General features: G+C 38.5%; 1 protein-coding gene across 1 annotated transcript in view; it reads right to left on the bottom strand.

Annotated features, from left to right (window-relative positions):
- The window catches only part of LOC120518062, a 51,654-nt gene that overhangs the window by 11,371 nt on the left and 22,878 nt on the right, over positions 1-17,405 (bottom strand). The window contains exons 9-13 of the mRNA XM_039740647.1: positions 13,972-14,153; positions 8,942-9,151; positions 4,989-5,151; positions 4,064-4,213; positions 3,346-3,506 (exon numbers count right to left, since the gene is read on the bottom strand). Of these exons, the coding sequence (XP_039596581.1) occupies positions 3,346-3,506; positions 4,064-4,213; positions 4,989-5,151; positions 8,942-9,151; positions 13,972-14,153 (866 nt within the window). The remainder of the gene's footprint in view (positions 1-3,345; positions 3,507-4,063; positions 4,214-4,988; positions 5,152-8,941; positions 9,152-13,971; positions 14,154-17,405) is intronic.

The following is a 17,405-nucleotide window of genomic DNA, read 5'->3' as shown; positions in this document are numbered from 1 at the left end:
ACAACCCTAAGCACACAAGTCGTTCTACCAAAGAATGGTTAAAAAAAGAATAAAGTTCATGTTTTGGAATGGCCAAGTCATAGTCCTGACCTTAATCCAATTGAAATGTTGTGGAAGGACCTAAAATGAGCAGTTAATGTGAGGAAACCCACCAACATCCCAGAGTTGAAGCTGTTCTGTGTCACAAGCCATCTACTAAAGCAGATAGCCTGCTAGTAGTTTGGGACCGACCAGGACTGAGGGAGTAACAAGAGAGGCACAAGAGAGGCAGATGTTCAAAACAGAAGGTAATTTATTTATACCACGATAAAAAAATTATTAAAGTTGTTGAAGGAAAAAAAGAACAAAAAAATGGACAAAAATGTATAAATAATCCAGTGACAAGACACAATCAAATTATAAAGAGAAAAAACAAAAAAAAGACAAAAAATAGAAATTGGGAAACACCAAGGCTCTTACCCTAATATAATCAATTCCTGTTCATGAAAAGCCCAGGGCAGCCTTAAAATAATACCAAAAACTAGACTCTGTTTCATTCCAGGTCACCAGTACAAGTCCTCCAAAAAAAAATCTCAGGAGTCGTTTTTTTTTTTTGGTCCTCAGGAGGTTAACCCACTCCTTTACAGCAACCAACAGCTCAGCCACTAGGCACCTCTTAGGCTGGCGTGCCTCGCACTACCTACTTTTTCTCCCTTTTCTTTTCTTCCCCTGTTCTTGCGGCCACAACAGTATTTAAAGCCTTTTCCATTGCCAGGATCAGTTTACCTAATCATAGGAAGGAACCATTTAAGTCCTGCCGGGGGAAATTGTACACTGCTAGTACAAATCAAAAATAGCCGACAACAACATCTACATAATAAAACAATAAACAACAAAACAACACCATATTTATACCTAACCTCGAGGTTACTAATAAACAAACTTAGAGATTACGATACATGTACACTACTAACGCAACTTGGACTCCCCCTATAGCTGTCGTTTGATCTTCCCAGGCACCTATGACTGCATTTAGCGTCTGTGCCCTTGTTAAATAAAAAAAAAAAACCCGATCGAAAAAATGGTATGTTACGTGCAACAATTGCAATCTAACCATATGGTAAAACATCTAGAAAATAAACTGAACAACCGGAGGGTAAGCCCAAAAATCCTAAATGAAAAAAAAAAATCTTTCTTCTCCCGTGGTAAACTTGCTGATATCTTGTTCACACTTAAATTTGATAGCCCTGCCCCATATCCATTTAATCCACCAGGTATCAGCATTACGGTGAGGCTATAGCGTATTCTGTACGGAGGAATTAGCTAAAATTCCTCCAAGCCGGTGTGCAGGAATAATCAAAAGTTACCAGAAACGTTTAGTTGCAGTTATCGCTGCAAAGGGGGGTCACACCAGATACTGAAAGTAAAGGTTCACATACTTTTTCCACTCACAAATATGTAATATTCGATCATTTTCCTTAAAAAATAAATGATCAAGTATAATATTTTTGTCTCATTTGTTTAGCTGGTTTCTCTTTATCTACTTTTAGGACTTGAGTGAAAGAAAATCTGATGATGTTTTAGGTCATATTTATGCAGAAATATAGAAAATTCTAAAGGCTTCACAAACTTTCAAGCACCACTGTATTTTGTTTTTGACTTCTTATACTTATTATTTATTATCTCTCACCTGTTTACAGGTGTATAAGAACTCTCAATACATTTGTAATGAAACTAAAAACAAGCTGTTCATATGTACATCATTCTGTGGGCATTCATTTGGAATTCAGGGGCAAATAACTTGTATTAAAATAGATTCTACATTAAGTAGAACACAGTTTATATTTTTTCCATCAAGAACGACGTTTCCAGTCAAGCTAAATTAAAAACACTTTATTAGGTACACCTTGCTAGTACCGGTTTGGACCCCCTTTTGCATTCAGAACTGGTGTAAGTCTTTGTGGCACAGATTGAACAAGGTGCTGGAAACATTCCTCAGGGATTTTGGTCCACAATGACATGATGGCATCATGCAGTTGCTGCAGATTTTCCGGCTGCATATCCATGATGCGAATCACCCGTTCCACCACATCCAAAATGTGCTTTGTTGGATTGAGATCTGGTGACTGTGAAGGCCATTTGAGTACAGTGAGCTCATTGTCAAGTTCAAGAAAGCAGTTTGAGATGATTTAAGCTGTGTGACATGGTGCATTATCCTGCTGGAAGTAGCCATTAGAAGATGGGTACACTGTGGTCATAAAGGGATGGACATGGTCAGCAACAAGACTCAGGTAGGCTGTGGCATATAAATGGTGCTCAGTTGGTACTAAGGGGCCCAAAGTGTGCCAAGAAAATATCTCCCACACCTTTACACCACCAACAACAACCTGAACCATTGAGACAAGGCAGGATGGATCCATGCATTCATGTTGTTGACACCAAATTCTAAACCTACCATCCAAATGTTGCAACCGACATTGAGACTTATCAGACCAGGCAATTTTTTCCAGTCTTCTATTGTCCAATTTTGGTGAGCCTGTGTGAGTTGTAGCCTTAGTTTCCTGTTCTTAGCTGACACTCGATGCAGTCTCCTGCTGCTTTAGCCCATTGGATTCAAGGTTCAATGTATTGTGTTTTCAGAGATGCTCTTCTGCATACTTTGGGTGTAACAAGTGGTTATTTGAGTTACTGTTGCCTTTCTATCAGCTCAAACCAGTCTTTCCATTATCCTCTGGCTTCTAGCATTAGCAAGGCATCTTTGCCTGGAGAACTGCCACTCACTTGATATTTTCCCTTTCTCAGACTATTCTCTGTAAACCCTAGAGATGGTTGTGTGTGAAAGTTCCAGTAGATCAGTAGTTTGTAAAATACTCAGACCAGCCCGTCTTGCCTCAACAACCATGTCATATTCAAAGTCACTTAAATTAAGTTTCTTCCCCATTCTGATCCTCGGTTTGAACTTTAGCAGGTTATCTTGACAATGTCTATAGGCTCCAATGCAATGATTTGCTTCCGTATGTTTGGCTGATGAGATATTTGCATTGACAAGCAAAACAGGTGTACCTAATAAAGTGGCCATTGAGTGTATTTTCAGTATCATTTAATGGAAACACAGACACAAAAAATTCCAGTGAGACTACAAACTTTGTCTGTTTTTTGACAAAATGTTAAATAATTCTACCATTTTGCATGAGAAATGAAATTCAAGTGATATAAACGTTAAACACTACCATGATACTTCTAAGCTGCTTTAATCACTTACAACAATTAAAGGTAATCTTCAAGGCAAAGTACAAATGACTTTGGGGATTTTCTTTCAACCAGAGCCTGTTCTGTAAGTGTTAATAACAACAATGTCTGGTATACCTGTGACTGGGGCGTTGTTGCCAGCTTGAAATTTTCATGTATGATGTTTATTAGATGGAGAAACTGTAGATCCTTATAATCAAATCGTTCCCCAAATACGATTGAGCAAATGATGTTGGAGACAGCAGAGATTATTACATTTCTTGGATCAAATGGTTCACCTTAAATAGAGAAACAACTGTTACTCGGCATATATATGGATACGGGATATATAGCAGCACAGTTTTCACGCTGCAAATGTGTAGATAATTTGAGAAATTTGACCATAAGGCATATTAATTGGGTCACTTTAATGTCCGTTTTCAAAAGATGTGTCTGTGGGCTTTCTACACCTTTGCACCATCCATCCTTTCCTAACTTTCAGCAAGTAGCAGGTGAAGTGAATTCCATAACTTTCTTCTTTTTGCAATTCTTGAAAATATTGTGTGCTGAAGCATAAAAAGTCATGCACATAAATGCCCATGGACACTTTAGAGTAAACATTTCTAGACATACATCTTATACAGAGTGTGTGTCTCCATTTCTCTGAAGCCTACATCAAAGCACACAGATTCACATCCTTTGATTGTCTTGGTAAGTTAAAGCTATCTGTCTACATTTGTTAGAACTAGCAGGGAAATACATACTCCAAATGGGCTGTCTCAGGAGGCATACCTAAACTAACACAAAGATAAAGAGCAGAATAAAAATGCATGTCTTGTGCCATTCTCCAAGTTACCTTTGTGACTCTCAAAGACCTCCAGTAACTTCTGGCATTCTTCAACAATTCTGTATTCTATTGTTCTTTTTCCCATTCCAAATTCTCTCAGAGTTGAGATGGTAAAGCGACGCAATGTCTTCCATGATTCTCCACTGCTAAAAATGATACCTGGAATTTTTAGGAGAAGCAAACATGAATTCACTTCTAAACCAGCCTATCAAAACCGAGCAGGAGCAGCTCTCGATCAAGTGCCATTCTATTGCAGGGTACCCTCATTCTCACACACCAAGCCGTGCCTATTACACATATTTTAGGATCTGGAGTTGAGCAATTTTAACATGGAATGAAAAGGCAAAATCTGAACTCCACGCACCAGGGTATAAATCTGGGACTCTGGAGTTGTATGGCAGCACTGCACCTCTATGTTACCTCAAAAGATATATCACAAAGGAAATGTATCACAAAGAAAAAATTAATCTTGTATGAGGAAAGTCACTCATATGAATATTTAGTCTTTAACATGCTTGCCATTGTGGTTTTTAAGTTTGTGCTCCTCTCTGGCAACAATTTCAGGCTTCGTTCACTGTTTGGCCTTGAATATGATCATGCCACTCTTCATGGAGTGATTGCTATGAGCTTTGAGGCCAAAGAGACATGGCCACACCAGCTCTATGAAATCAGGGATCAGCAGAAGCATTATGCAACTGGTGGTACAGCACAGGAAAGCAGAATAAAAAACAATCTCCCTAGAATTCTGAAAGTAAGACAAATCTGTTTTGTATTTCTATCTATTGTATGTTCAATGAGGGAAGCCATGGTCAAATTCTAATATCAAACATCGCTAGAATGGTGTTGTCCAACTTGATCAGGTATGTAGACAGGAAGGACATCATGGAGGCTCTGTAGCTCAAAAATGTAATTTGTCGATTTATTAACCACATACCATGTCCTTTTGCGGTGTCCTTATTTATGGGCATTTCATACCGATCTCCAAAATCATCTGCCTGGTCAATCAAGGCCTCCTTCAAAGCTTCATAGCCACACAGAACAAGATACCTTTTGGGACCCATATGAAACGTATATACACTGCCATATTTATCAGCGAGCTAAAGATTGGGGGAGAAAAAGGACAAAAATAATTAATGCTATATTCTAAACTGAATGAGTTTTCTTCATTCCTTTGGATTTTTATCAAATGACACTTTTAAACTTTTGATGTCACTCATTGCTTCTCAAACAAGATTTGTTGAAGTCACTAAAGCCTTAAAAACTGAACTTGTGCACAGTGGATAACAATAGAAAGGCACTGGAATTTAATAATAAATAAAAATTTGATTACATTTTAGAATGAAACAGAAGAATTCCACAAATATTCATAATATTGAAATGTTCCTTTTTGAAATATTCGCTTACATTCATTAGAAACAATTAAGTGAAGATCAAAGACATGCCATCTTTTAGCACACTGCCGAGTAAACTGGTCTTACACACTGGCAAAGTAGCATTTGTTAGAACATCTAGGCACTTCCTTGGTCAAAATCCTGGATTTCTGAATAGATGCAACCTCTACTCTCGTTCACCATAAGTAATCAAGGACACCAAAGAGTTTAGTATAGGGTGCTGTTTACAATTATTATTTATATTATTTATAATTTTTTATTTTATGTTCCATGATTTATTGTACATTTGCAGGATGGCAAATATAAAACCACTCTTTTCTCAAACGTGTTTATGTTTTAGCTGTGCAAAATGTAAAATCCCTTGTTTAAATGGCAAATATTTAACTTAGATGGTAAATGACCCAGCTAAATGGTAAATGTCCTACTTCTATTGTTAAATATCTCATAAAATGTTAAATATCCAACTTAAATGGTAAAAGTCTCTACTAAATCCTAAAGGTCCAACTTAAATGATATATATCCAGCTTAAATGTCTGTGCTAAATGTCCAACCTAAATGCTAAATATTGAACTTAAATTCTAAATGTCCAACTTAAATGCTAACTATTCAGCCTAAAAGGTTAAATGTCACACTTAAATACTAAATATACAACTTAAATGTTAATGGACCAACTTAAAAGGTTTAATGTTGCACTTAAATGCTAAAGTGCCCAACTCAAATGGTTAAATGTCACATATAATTGCTAAATATTCAAATTAAATGCTTAAACGTCACACTTAAACATTTAAGTTGGACATTTACCACTTAAGATAGATATTTAGTATTTTAGTTGGACATTTGGTATTTAGCAGAGACACTATGTTTATTTGTTAGCATTTAAGTGTGATATTTAATGACTGAAGGGGTCATTTACCATCTAATTTAAATATTTGCCATTTAAACATGTGATTTCACGTTTTACACATCAAAACTTCACACATTTGAAGAAAAGAGATTTTTTTTTAATTTGTCTGTAAATGAACAATAAATGATGAAACAAAAAACAAGTTCACCACTTTACATACGGCACCCCATAGTTTATCACCCTTGCAACTGCAAAATTAGCCATGAGCAGAGTCAGGATAAAAAACAAAGAGATGCAACCATCCATTATCCAACCTGCTATATCCTAACTACAGAGTCATCGGGGTCTGCTGGAGCCAATCCCAGCCAACACAGGGTGCAAGGCAGGCAGAGTGCCAACCCACCGCTGGGCCCACACACAGGACGATTAAGAATCGCAAATAAACCTAACCTGCATGTCTTTGGACTGTGGGAAGAAACCGGAGCACCCGGAGGAAACCCACACAGACACTGGGAAAACATGCAAACTCTATTCAGGGAGGACCCGGGAAGTGAACCCAGGTTTCCTAACTGCGAGGCAGCAGTGCTACCCACTGCGCCATCGTGCCACCCCAAAGAGATGCAGTATAAGCAAATTAATAACATAAGAAGTGCCAGGGTATCTGTGCATCACGCCAACCCACTCATTCCCCAAACAACTTTATAACTCAGATTCACCCCCCTGCAAACAACCACTATAACAATATAGAACAAGTTAATGATAAACATTTGGCAAACACTAAAAATGAACACAAATGTACACAGTAACGAGTCTGTTTAATTTTGGAATCCCCTTGGTGACCAGAGGACTCACCCCTTAAGTTACTAAAAAGGTGCCCCTCTAAATCCATAGCGCATACAGTATTATTAGACTTCCAGGACAGATGTTTGGGGTGGGGTGGACAGGCAAAATCCTCTTAGTGTCTGGAGCATGCACCCCTTAAATTATTAAAAAGATCCTCCTCGGTGTCCATGAAACCACAGTGGCTGGGATTCTGGAGCATGAGCGCTGCTTGATTTGCATGCCTGTGATTTAAGCCACCAACCAACATTCCAAAGGTGGCATTCATCATTTGGCAATTCACAAGACGTGTTCTACATGACCCTCATTCTAAAATACCCCGTAAACTGACCAAATACCAATCTGAAACACTGATTCAATGATCTAGGTTTCTCACAACATGCGAACAGTCTATTACACAACAAAGGACCAAACGCATCCATGATACAGCCTCCCAAAGCCATAAATCCAAGCATGACATACTCAATAAAAAATGGAATAAATTCACTGGAAATATGAATACCAATGAACAACAATCTGGTGTATGCAGCTTCTCCAAAACATAGCTTTCAACCACAGACCAAAATGTTTTCGCCAGGGGTTTGAACTCCTAGGCTCCCTGGAAAACATCATTCAAACTGAAAAGATAGGAAAGGGGTGTTTGGGGTGGGGGTGGATGGGGAAATCCCCTTGGTATCCAGAGCATGCACCCCTTAAATTATTAGAAAGGTACCCCTCAGTGTCCATAGCACCACTGTGGCTGGAATTCTGGAGCGAGAGCGCCATTTGACTTGCATAATTGATCCCCCTCAGTGTCTGGAGGCAGTGCCCCTTAACTGTCATGAATTGCACCCAAACCCAGGTGATGGCACTGTAAGCGGCCACGCTTCTCTGTTGCCTAATGGATTGACTGGCTCTATTTAATGGGAAATATGATCATTTTTAAGATAAAATCTGGATTTTTGGTGATGACTTTTATAAAGATGAGGTTAAGAAGAACACACTGAGGGTGTCACACAATATGAGTAACACCCTCAAATATACTGTGGTGAAGCAGCTGGCTGAGAAGTTTGATTTCTTGTGTAAACATCTCACCATGTCTGAAAGTGATTTGAAAGGAAAAGCTTTGTCTTTATCAAAGCATATCCTGTTGTCCTTAATGATAAAGATTTTGTAACAGAAATCTACCCTCAGTAGATAAGGCAAATTTTGGAAATGCACAGTTAAAGCCACCAGATCTGTTGAACATGTTATCAGACGTACAGGCTTGGTGACCGGTTTCCAAATGAATGTGTCAGCTTGCCAAAACTTTTTACAATTCCAGTAATGAGAAAGAATTTCGCAAACACCTGCTGGAGATTTTTGTTTTAAGGTCTATAATGTCAAATCCACAAGACGTTTTTGAGACACGGCTGAGTATTAAATCAGACATTACCAGAACAATTAGGACGCTACCCATTAGAAAGTTTTTCACAAAAAAGGCAAGGAAAGTACATTTAAGCATGTTGTTTGAAATTTGATTTATTTTTCTTTTATCTTATATGCATTGTAGAATTTGCAGAATAAAAAATGGATGTTCGGATGTGATTTTTTTTTCTCCTTGTCTATAAAGATTTTTAAATGTGCATTCTTCCTCTCTGACCTTTTTGACTACTCTTTACTCTATCGTGTAGGGCGGAGACGGTAAAACAAGACAGCTAATGGAGCAGGAAAGGGGCCCTCAGATTCCTCACAGAGGTAACGGTAAGCACATTAATAAACATCCAAACACGGCAAACTCTGTCTTGAAATCCTGTTCAGGCGAACATTAGCCACATTGGTGTGTTGACTCACCTTATGGAGTGTCTCATGAGGCATTCTCAAGTCTAGGATGTGTAGATTGCCCAGGACGGGCAGAGGCGACGGTCCCTCCGGAAACTTGTACTTGGTATTCTGGAAGCGTTTCCGAAAGAAGCTGTAAGAGGCGAGAATTGTAAAGAGAAACACGAAAGCAGACGTTATACCCTCCGTAGTGATCAAGCTAGTGAAAGGCATATTTGTCTGCTTAAAGTTTTATTGTGCGAAAGAGTTCAAAATTTGATTTTTCTTCCAGACCTTGAGACAACTGTGGGAGAAAAATATTCGAAAACAAGGGGTGGAACTGGGTGGACCCTCCGCCCCTGACTTGTCGACTCCGTTTTCGAGGCAGATTTTTCTTCTTTTTTAATTTGCTATTTATACACCGTACGGTACATTACTGCTATTTTTTTTTTCTGGGGGACATTTTATTCTTACAATTTTTATAGTCCTGCCAGTTTAAATTTTCAGAACACTTCCACATTTGTACTTAAAGAACTACCTAAAATATTTAGCTGAGTTTGGTCATACATACGTAAAGCCTTTAACTGTGTTTTCAGCCTGCCGTTCTCCATTTTAGAATTTTTACACTAGTATCAATCATTTTGTATTAATTGATGTGTTTCAGTTGATAATTATTGGCTATTCTGTTGGACATACTTTCAAAAATGTGATGTTTAAGAAAACTAAACAATTAATCACAGATCCTTCACCATTAAACCACATCAATCAGTTCCATTTCAGGTTATTTGAATTGCAAGCTGCTGAGCCACCGCAAGCCTCGCTGTGCTTCTTTAGAAGTCAATTTTAAAGTGCTGCCAAAAAGCACGTATTTAATGAATTCTACTAACACATGAATTGCAATCTGTTATCGTTATTACTTTTGAATACAAAACTTATAAATAAAAATGAAGTAAATAAAAAAAAAATCAATCTTTCATGTAAATTAACTTAGTTGTCGAATACTATGCCATGCGTGCATTGCCTAACTTGTACCGTCCATTACCAAAAACAGTTCACACATTTTTTTGTCAATGAATGAATGAATCAATCAGCATTTTCTTTATTGCTAGATATATTCACACAATTTTTGAAAAGAATATCTGCGTTCTCTTTATCGGAGCCATCTTCCCTACCCATTAGAATACTGGAGTAATGCAGTCTTTAGAATATCCGTTCACTGCTCTAATGTTTTTGCAGTGGGAGTTTCGCCCTCCAGGACTCCAGGACTGATGGTACGATCAGCGTGAAGTCGAGAGGCACAGCGAGTGTGATACGAAATTGGGGGATCGACCGGCCAGCGCTTCCAGTGGACTTCTTCATGTCTTAGTCGAGGCCCGGGAAGGTATGAGTACCTTCACTGTTGCATTTGTGATGATTCCGACGCTGAGCCTAGCTTCCCGTGTTCACTCAAGTTGATTAGAGAAGAGGGCCCTGCTTTAGGCACCGTGTTTTGTGTCATAGATGTTAGTGGTGATTTATGGTTTTTAAATATCGGTTTATTGAATTTGTATTTTATGTGCTCTCTTATGTGGTGGTTTCTCATCCCTGAAAATAGAAAAGAGCCTGTGTGCTTTGTACCAATTTGGAGCATAAATTAACTGTGAGTCCCAGTTCCCCCTTGACTGGGTGGCATAGTCGGTCAGTTATGTTTTTGTTTTTAGTTATCCTTATTTAGGGGGGTGAAGCACCCAGGTGCTCTCTGATGGTCCAAAAATAAAAATAAATAAATAAACTATATATATATATGTACACTGTGTGCACAATTATTAGGCAAGTGAGTATTTTGACCATATCATCATTTTTAATGCGTATATTCCAACTCCAAGCTGTATTAACTTGAATGCTTATTGGATTTAAGCACGTCAGGTGATGTGTATTTGTGTAATGAGGGAGGGTGTGGCCTAAGGAGATCAACACCCTATATCAAGGTGTGCAGAATTATTAGGCAGCTAGTTTTCCTCAGGCAAAATGGGCCAAAAAAGAGATTTAACTGACTCTGAAAAGTCAAAAATTGTAAAAAGTCTTTCAGAGGGATGCAGCACTTTTGGAATTGCTAAGATATTGGTGTGTGATCACAGAACCATCAAACATTTTGTTGCAAATAGTCAACAGGGTCGCAAGAAACGTGTTGAGAACAAAAGACGCAAATTAGCTGCCAAAGATTTGAGAAGAATCAAACGTGAAGCTACCAGGAACCCATTATCCTCCAGTACTTTCATATTCCAGAGCTGCAACCTACCTGGAGTGCCCAGAAGTACAAGGTGTTCAGTGCTCAAAGACATGGCCAAGGTAAGGAGGGCTGAAACCCAACCACCACTGAACAAGAAACATAAGTTGAAACGTCAAAACTGGGCCAAGAAATATCTGAAGACAGATTTTTTTCAAAGGTTTTATGGACCGATGAGATGAGAGTGACTCTTGATGGACCAGATGGATGGACCTGTGGATCAGTAATGGGCACAGAGCTCCACTCCAACGTGGAGGTGGGGTACTGGTATGAGCTGGTATTTTTAAAGATGAGCTAGTTGGACCTTTTGCATTGAAGATGAACTCAAAATCAACTCCCAAACCTACTGCCAGTTTTTCAAGACACTTTCTTCAAACAGTGATACAGGAAAAAGACCATGATTTTTATGCAGGCCAATGCTCCATCACTTGCATCGAAGTTCTCCACTGCGTGGCCAGCCAGTAAAGGCCTTAAAGATGAAGGAATAATGACATGGCCCCCCTTCCTCATCTGACCTAAACCCTATCGAGAACTTGTGGGCACTTCTTAAACGCTAGATTTACGGGGGAGAAAAACAATACACCTCTCTGAAGAGTGTCTGGGAGGCTGTAGTCACTGCTCCACAAAAAGCTGATCGTCAACAGATCAAGAAACTGACAGACTCCATGAATGGAAAGGCTTATGACTGTTATTGGAAAGAAGGGTGGCTATATTGGTCATTGATTGATTGATTTATTTTTTTTGAAATGTCAGAGATGTTTATTTGTAAATTTTGAGGTGTTTGTTTATTATTCTCACTATAACAGATGAAAATAAACAAGTGAGATGGGAAAATTTTCATTTTTCCTTTAGTTGCATAATAAATCTGCACACTAATAGTTGCCTAATAATTGTGCGCACATATGTATTCCCCTGATGATGTTCACACTCACATTTCCGTTGTGAAACATTCAGGTTTCAGGTTTATTAACATTTTGGATTGACTGATAGCACTGTGTTTGTTCCATATTAAAATTAATCCTCAAAAATACAACTTGCCTAATAATTCTGCACTCCCTGTATATGTATATGTGTGTGTGTGTATGTATGTGTGTACTCCCGTGTCCTAAATAAAAGGGTCCACACTGCCTTGTTCAGACAAGTCACAGCTGGGAGGAAGGAAGGCAGCACTTGACTGGAGGATACCAGTTTGGTAGAGAGAGGAGAGGAGGAGAAACAGAGAAAAGACAACTTGTGCTTGTGTATGCGAGGTAATTGTATATAATAAACACAGTCAATTTGAACCCAAAACTGTATTGGTGTGTTCATGTTTTGAGGTTTAGGGCTCTGTGATGCCCCCTAGCCTTTGCAGTATTCTACTTCCTCTTCATCTTTTCCCACTTCTATGTGGGATCAATGTGCCTAATCAACCTTCTCCATACAGCTTGGTCCTGGCACCACCTCCCCTAGTCAAATTCTTTTTCTTCAGAAATTCTTTTACTTCATTCATCCTCCTCCTATTTGGCCTTCTTCACCTTCTCTTCCCCAGCACTACTATTCCCATCTCTTTTGCCCACATTTTTATTGTCTCTCTTCAAGTCCATACCACCAACCTACTTTCCTGTACTTTTTTTTTAGAAATCTCTCCCACTTTTGTTGTCTCTTTTCTTATTCTGTCCTCTTTTGTAAGTCCATGTATCCATCTACAAATTCTCATTTCTGCCATATCCAACTTCTTTTCATGGGCTTCCATTGCTGTGCATGTCTCAGCACCATATATCATTGCTGGTCTAACCATGGTCCTAAAAACGCTACCTTTACCCTTTGCCTTAATTCTTCAATCACCCCATAATCCCATCCTCACTGCACTCTATGGGTTATCTCTGCATCTTATTTTCCACATGAGCTATTACTGATCCTTGATTTTTAAATGAATCCACTCTTTTCAGCAGCTCTCCCTGCAGGCTAACGTCTGAATACTGATTGGTAGCTTCTGTGGATGCAAGCTTAAAAACACAAATTCTGAAGATCATGTAAAAGAACATTAATTACTATACTATATATTTCTTAATTGCAAGTTTTTTACAAATCTCATGATACATTATTTCACTTCTGTGTCCATTAATGGCTTTGGGTTTTAGATGACATCTGCCTCTTGGTTGATATCTGGTTCGAAAATGAAATTACAACATTGATTGTGCTTATGTGACCTCGAGTACAATCGCGATCACTAACCTAAAAGAATATCTCTGATAATCCATATAATAACATTTACAAAATTCACATTCCTCAATTTAGGGTTTCATGTGGGCATAGTGTTTCCTGGCCCCATTAAGTAAGTCTGGAATCGGCCCTGGTTGGGCTACCATTCCAGTATTTGCATCTAAATATTGAAAATATCAGAATAAGACCTTGTGGACCATGATAATATAAGTTAAATGTGGCACAATAAAATTATCAGGCACTTCTGTAGGCTTTACACACCACAGCTATTGCTAGTCGAGCCACATTAAGAACAGAAAAAGCCAAGTACTAACCTAAAGCTAGCTGTCCAGGCAGTTAAATCTAAGAAAAAGGATTGTTTATTTTGTGAAGTATGGAGGAAATATGCTTTATCTAGTGAGCTACATTGTCATCACTTTGTTGTATTATAATTTATGTTTCATCTTCCTGCATGATTTTAACCAATTTCTCATTTAAATGATGTGAGAACACACTATCCTATTAGTACCTATTACATAAATCTCTTTACCAAAGTCACCACTTGGTTTTACTAATGGAGGCTGAGATGATCTTAAAAAAAGATTCTATAAAATCAGTGGCACACAGCACATAGTTTGAAGTCTTGGGGGGATAATGTTAAGCCAGGCATAGGGGAGAGGTCCAGCTGTTCAAGAGTGACCCCTGGTGGTGGCCGAAAGACAAACTTCTGCAATAGCATTGTAAAGAAGAGAAACAGCTCCATCTTGGCCAGTTTTTCACCAAGGCACACTCTGCGACCTGCAGAATCAGAAAAAGAAAAAAAGTAATGAGAATTAAAGCAAGAAAGCACTGCACCCAAACACTTCTTTAAGCTTGCAGCAGCACTATGGATGAATGGACTCCATTTCCCAGCTGCCCCATGGGTACTGCCCTGATTGGACATCTGCAACGGGCGCAGGGGCTTCTGGGGACAAGAAAGGCCAGTGGAAACTTTAAAAGAGAGCCAGCTAAGCAGCAAGGGACGCCTCATTGTTTGTGTTCACCCATTTGTCTCGTCTGCAATACCACCATAGAATGTCATTTTTATCCTGGATCACCGAAGCTATAAGGATGTATGGACCGTCTTGTGCCTGCCTGTCGTGTGAATGGTGTTTGACTGGTCATCGTACTTCATTGCAGGGAGCGCTCCCCACATCCACCGCATCAGGACTTTTTAATACATTACTTACAGAATGCTGTTCCCTGAATTGTCATCTTTTCCTCCATTCCACTTCATCCACTACTGTTGCATTTGGACTGTTTATGGACAGGGTCATTAGTGTTTATTGTTAGATGTTTATTGTTGTGTTAGTATTTAATATCGTCGTAGGGTAAAGAGAGGGTTAGCTGTTTAAATGTTGTTTATATTTTTGTTTCATTCAATATGCCGATTAGTTATTTACTTGATTTGCTGTTAATTCACGTCTCTGTGTGCGAGTTGTGCAAGTCGTCCCTTCGATGGTGTGAATCTGAGCGGCACCAGACCGCTACAAGCTCCCTCCATCGTTTTGGTATAAAAACCACAGAAATAAGCTACTTTAGGTTTTTATTCAGTCTGGGATCCCAATGGGCAAACTCTTTAAGAACATACTTGTATACTTATGCGTACTTGATATGTTTGCATGGCTTTCACATATGGACTCACTCTTATATGCAGTCAATTTAGTTCACTTTTTCTGAAATGGATTATTTAATTCTGATGCAAGTGGGAAGTAAAAATCCATATGAGTTACTAACCAACCCTAGACAGGAGAATTTAGAATTGCCAGTCAAATTAACCTGTATATTTTGGGTTGCTGAAAGACAATCATAGTGTCTGGAGAAAAGAAATCCAGGAGACAAACAAGGTCTGCATAGATAGTGACAAGACTGGGATTTGCACCCTGGAGTCCATTTTCTCCACTGCTAGCTATTTTACCATAATGTGAACTCTGTACTAACCCCTACTCTCTCTTCTGTTTCCTTTTCCGGTGTCCTTTAGGTAGTGGCTTGCACCACCACCATCTACTCAAAGCACCGTGATGTTCCAACAATGATGGATGGATTAAAAGCCAGAAGTCTGTGTGACCATCAACATCAAGTGACTCAGTGAGAACCCTAACTACAAAGAGGACTGTTTCATTTATGTTAGGTAGAATGCCCAGAGGGGACTAGGCGGTGTCATGGCCTGGAACCCCTGCAGATTTGATTTTTTTTCTCCAGCTTCTCCAGGAGTTTTTTTCTGTTTTTTCTGTCCACCCTGGCCATCGGACCTTACTCCTTTTCTATGTTAACTAATGCTGTCTTATTTTAATTTCTTATTTTGTCTTTTATTTTTTTTTCTTCATTATGTAAAGTACTTTGAGCTATTTTTTGTATGAAAATATGCCATATAAATAAATGTTGTTGTTGTTAATTTGACATTTACTCCTGAAATTCTTGTTCATTTAATTGCTTAAAAAGTGACAATTAAAAATAAAGTAGAGACTAGCGGCAAAATACAGTGGATTCAGAAAGTATTCAGAGCTGTTCACTTTCTGCACGCTTTACTGCATTATAGATCTAACTTTAAAGGAATACATTTGTCATGTTTGCCCATCAGTCTAAACTCAATCATTCATAATGACAAAGTTCTAAAATGTTTTCAGAAAGGTTTGCAAATTTATTAAAAATCAAAATCTGAAATGTCTCATTCATATGAGTACACGGACTCCTTAATTCAGTAGTTTGTAGAGTTTCCTTTAGCAGAAATTACTGCTTTAAATCATTTTGGGGGAAGTCTCGACTAGCTTTGCACACTTGGATTTGGGGCAGTTTATCTCATTTTTCCTGGCAGATCCTCTAAAGCTCTGTTAAACTGGATAGGAATGTCTGTATACTGCCATATTTCATCTTCAGGTTTCTCCTCTTCAATGGGTTTCAAATCCGGGCTTTGCTTGGGCCACTCAAGGACAATCAGAAACTTGTCCCTAAACCATTCCACCATTGTCTTTACTGTCTGTTTCAAGTAATTCTCATTCTTAAAGGTGATCTGTCAAACTCAGTCTGAGTTTACATGCACTCTGAAGCAGGTTTTCTTCAAGGACCGCTCTGTATTTGCCTGCATTCATATTGCTTGAAATTCTACCAAAAGCATTGTTTTTGTAACACTGAACTATAGAATCATTTTCCTCATGCTCTCAAATTCTATTAAATGCTGTCTAGTAAGTGTGGCTTCCACCTATCTATTCTCTTTATGACAGGTTCTCCTATCTCAACAGAAGACTCTGAAGTTCAATTAAGAGTGTCCATTGGACTCTTAGTCACCTCCCTGACTAAAGCCCTTCTTGCCTGGACACCCAACTCTAGGAAGAGTCCTGGTGGTTGCAGATATCATACATTTCACAATTGTTGAAGCCACTATGCTCCTGGAATATGCAAATCTTTAGAAATGATTTTATCCCTTTGCCCTGACCTATGCCTCACCACAATTTCATCATGGATGTCTACAGAGAGTTGCTTGGACGTTACGGCTTGGTTTTTGACCTGACATGCAGTGTAAAGTGTGGGTCTTTGTAGACACAAGTGTGTGCCTTTCTAAACAAAGTCCTAGCAATTCAGTTGTCCAAGGCTGATCTCCAATCAAGATCTAGACACATCTAGGATACACCTGACAACAGTCTGGAGTGCCACAGCTTAGGATCTGAATATGTATAGGAATGAGAGATTTCATTTTTGAATTTTTAAAAGATTTGCAAACCTTTTTTTAAAAAAAAAAGCTTTACTTTGTTATTATGGGTGAGTTAAATTATGTAGATACAATGCATTCGGAAAGTATTCACAACGCATCACTTTTTCCACATTTTGTTATGTTACAGCCTTATTCCAAAATGGATTAAATTCATTTTTTTCCTCAGAATTCTACACACAACACCCCATAATGACAACGTGAAAAAAGTTTACTTGAGATTTTTGCAAATTTATTAAAAATAAAACAAATTGAAAAAGCACATTTACATAAGTATTCACAGCCTTTGCCATGAAGCTCAAAAT

This window comes from Polypterus senegalus, chromosome 17 (genome assembly GCF_016835505.1).
Source record: "Polypterus senegalus isolate Bchr_013 chromosome 17, ASM1683550v1, whole genome shotgun sequence".
NCBI classification, from domain to species: Eukaryota; Metazoa; Chordata; class Cladistia; order Polypteriformes; family Polypteridae; genus Polypterus; species Polypterus senegalus.
This window is presented reverse-complemented; position numbering and strand designations above follow the sequence as displayed.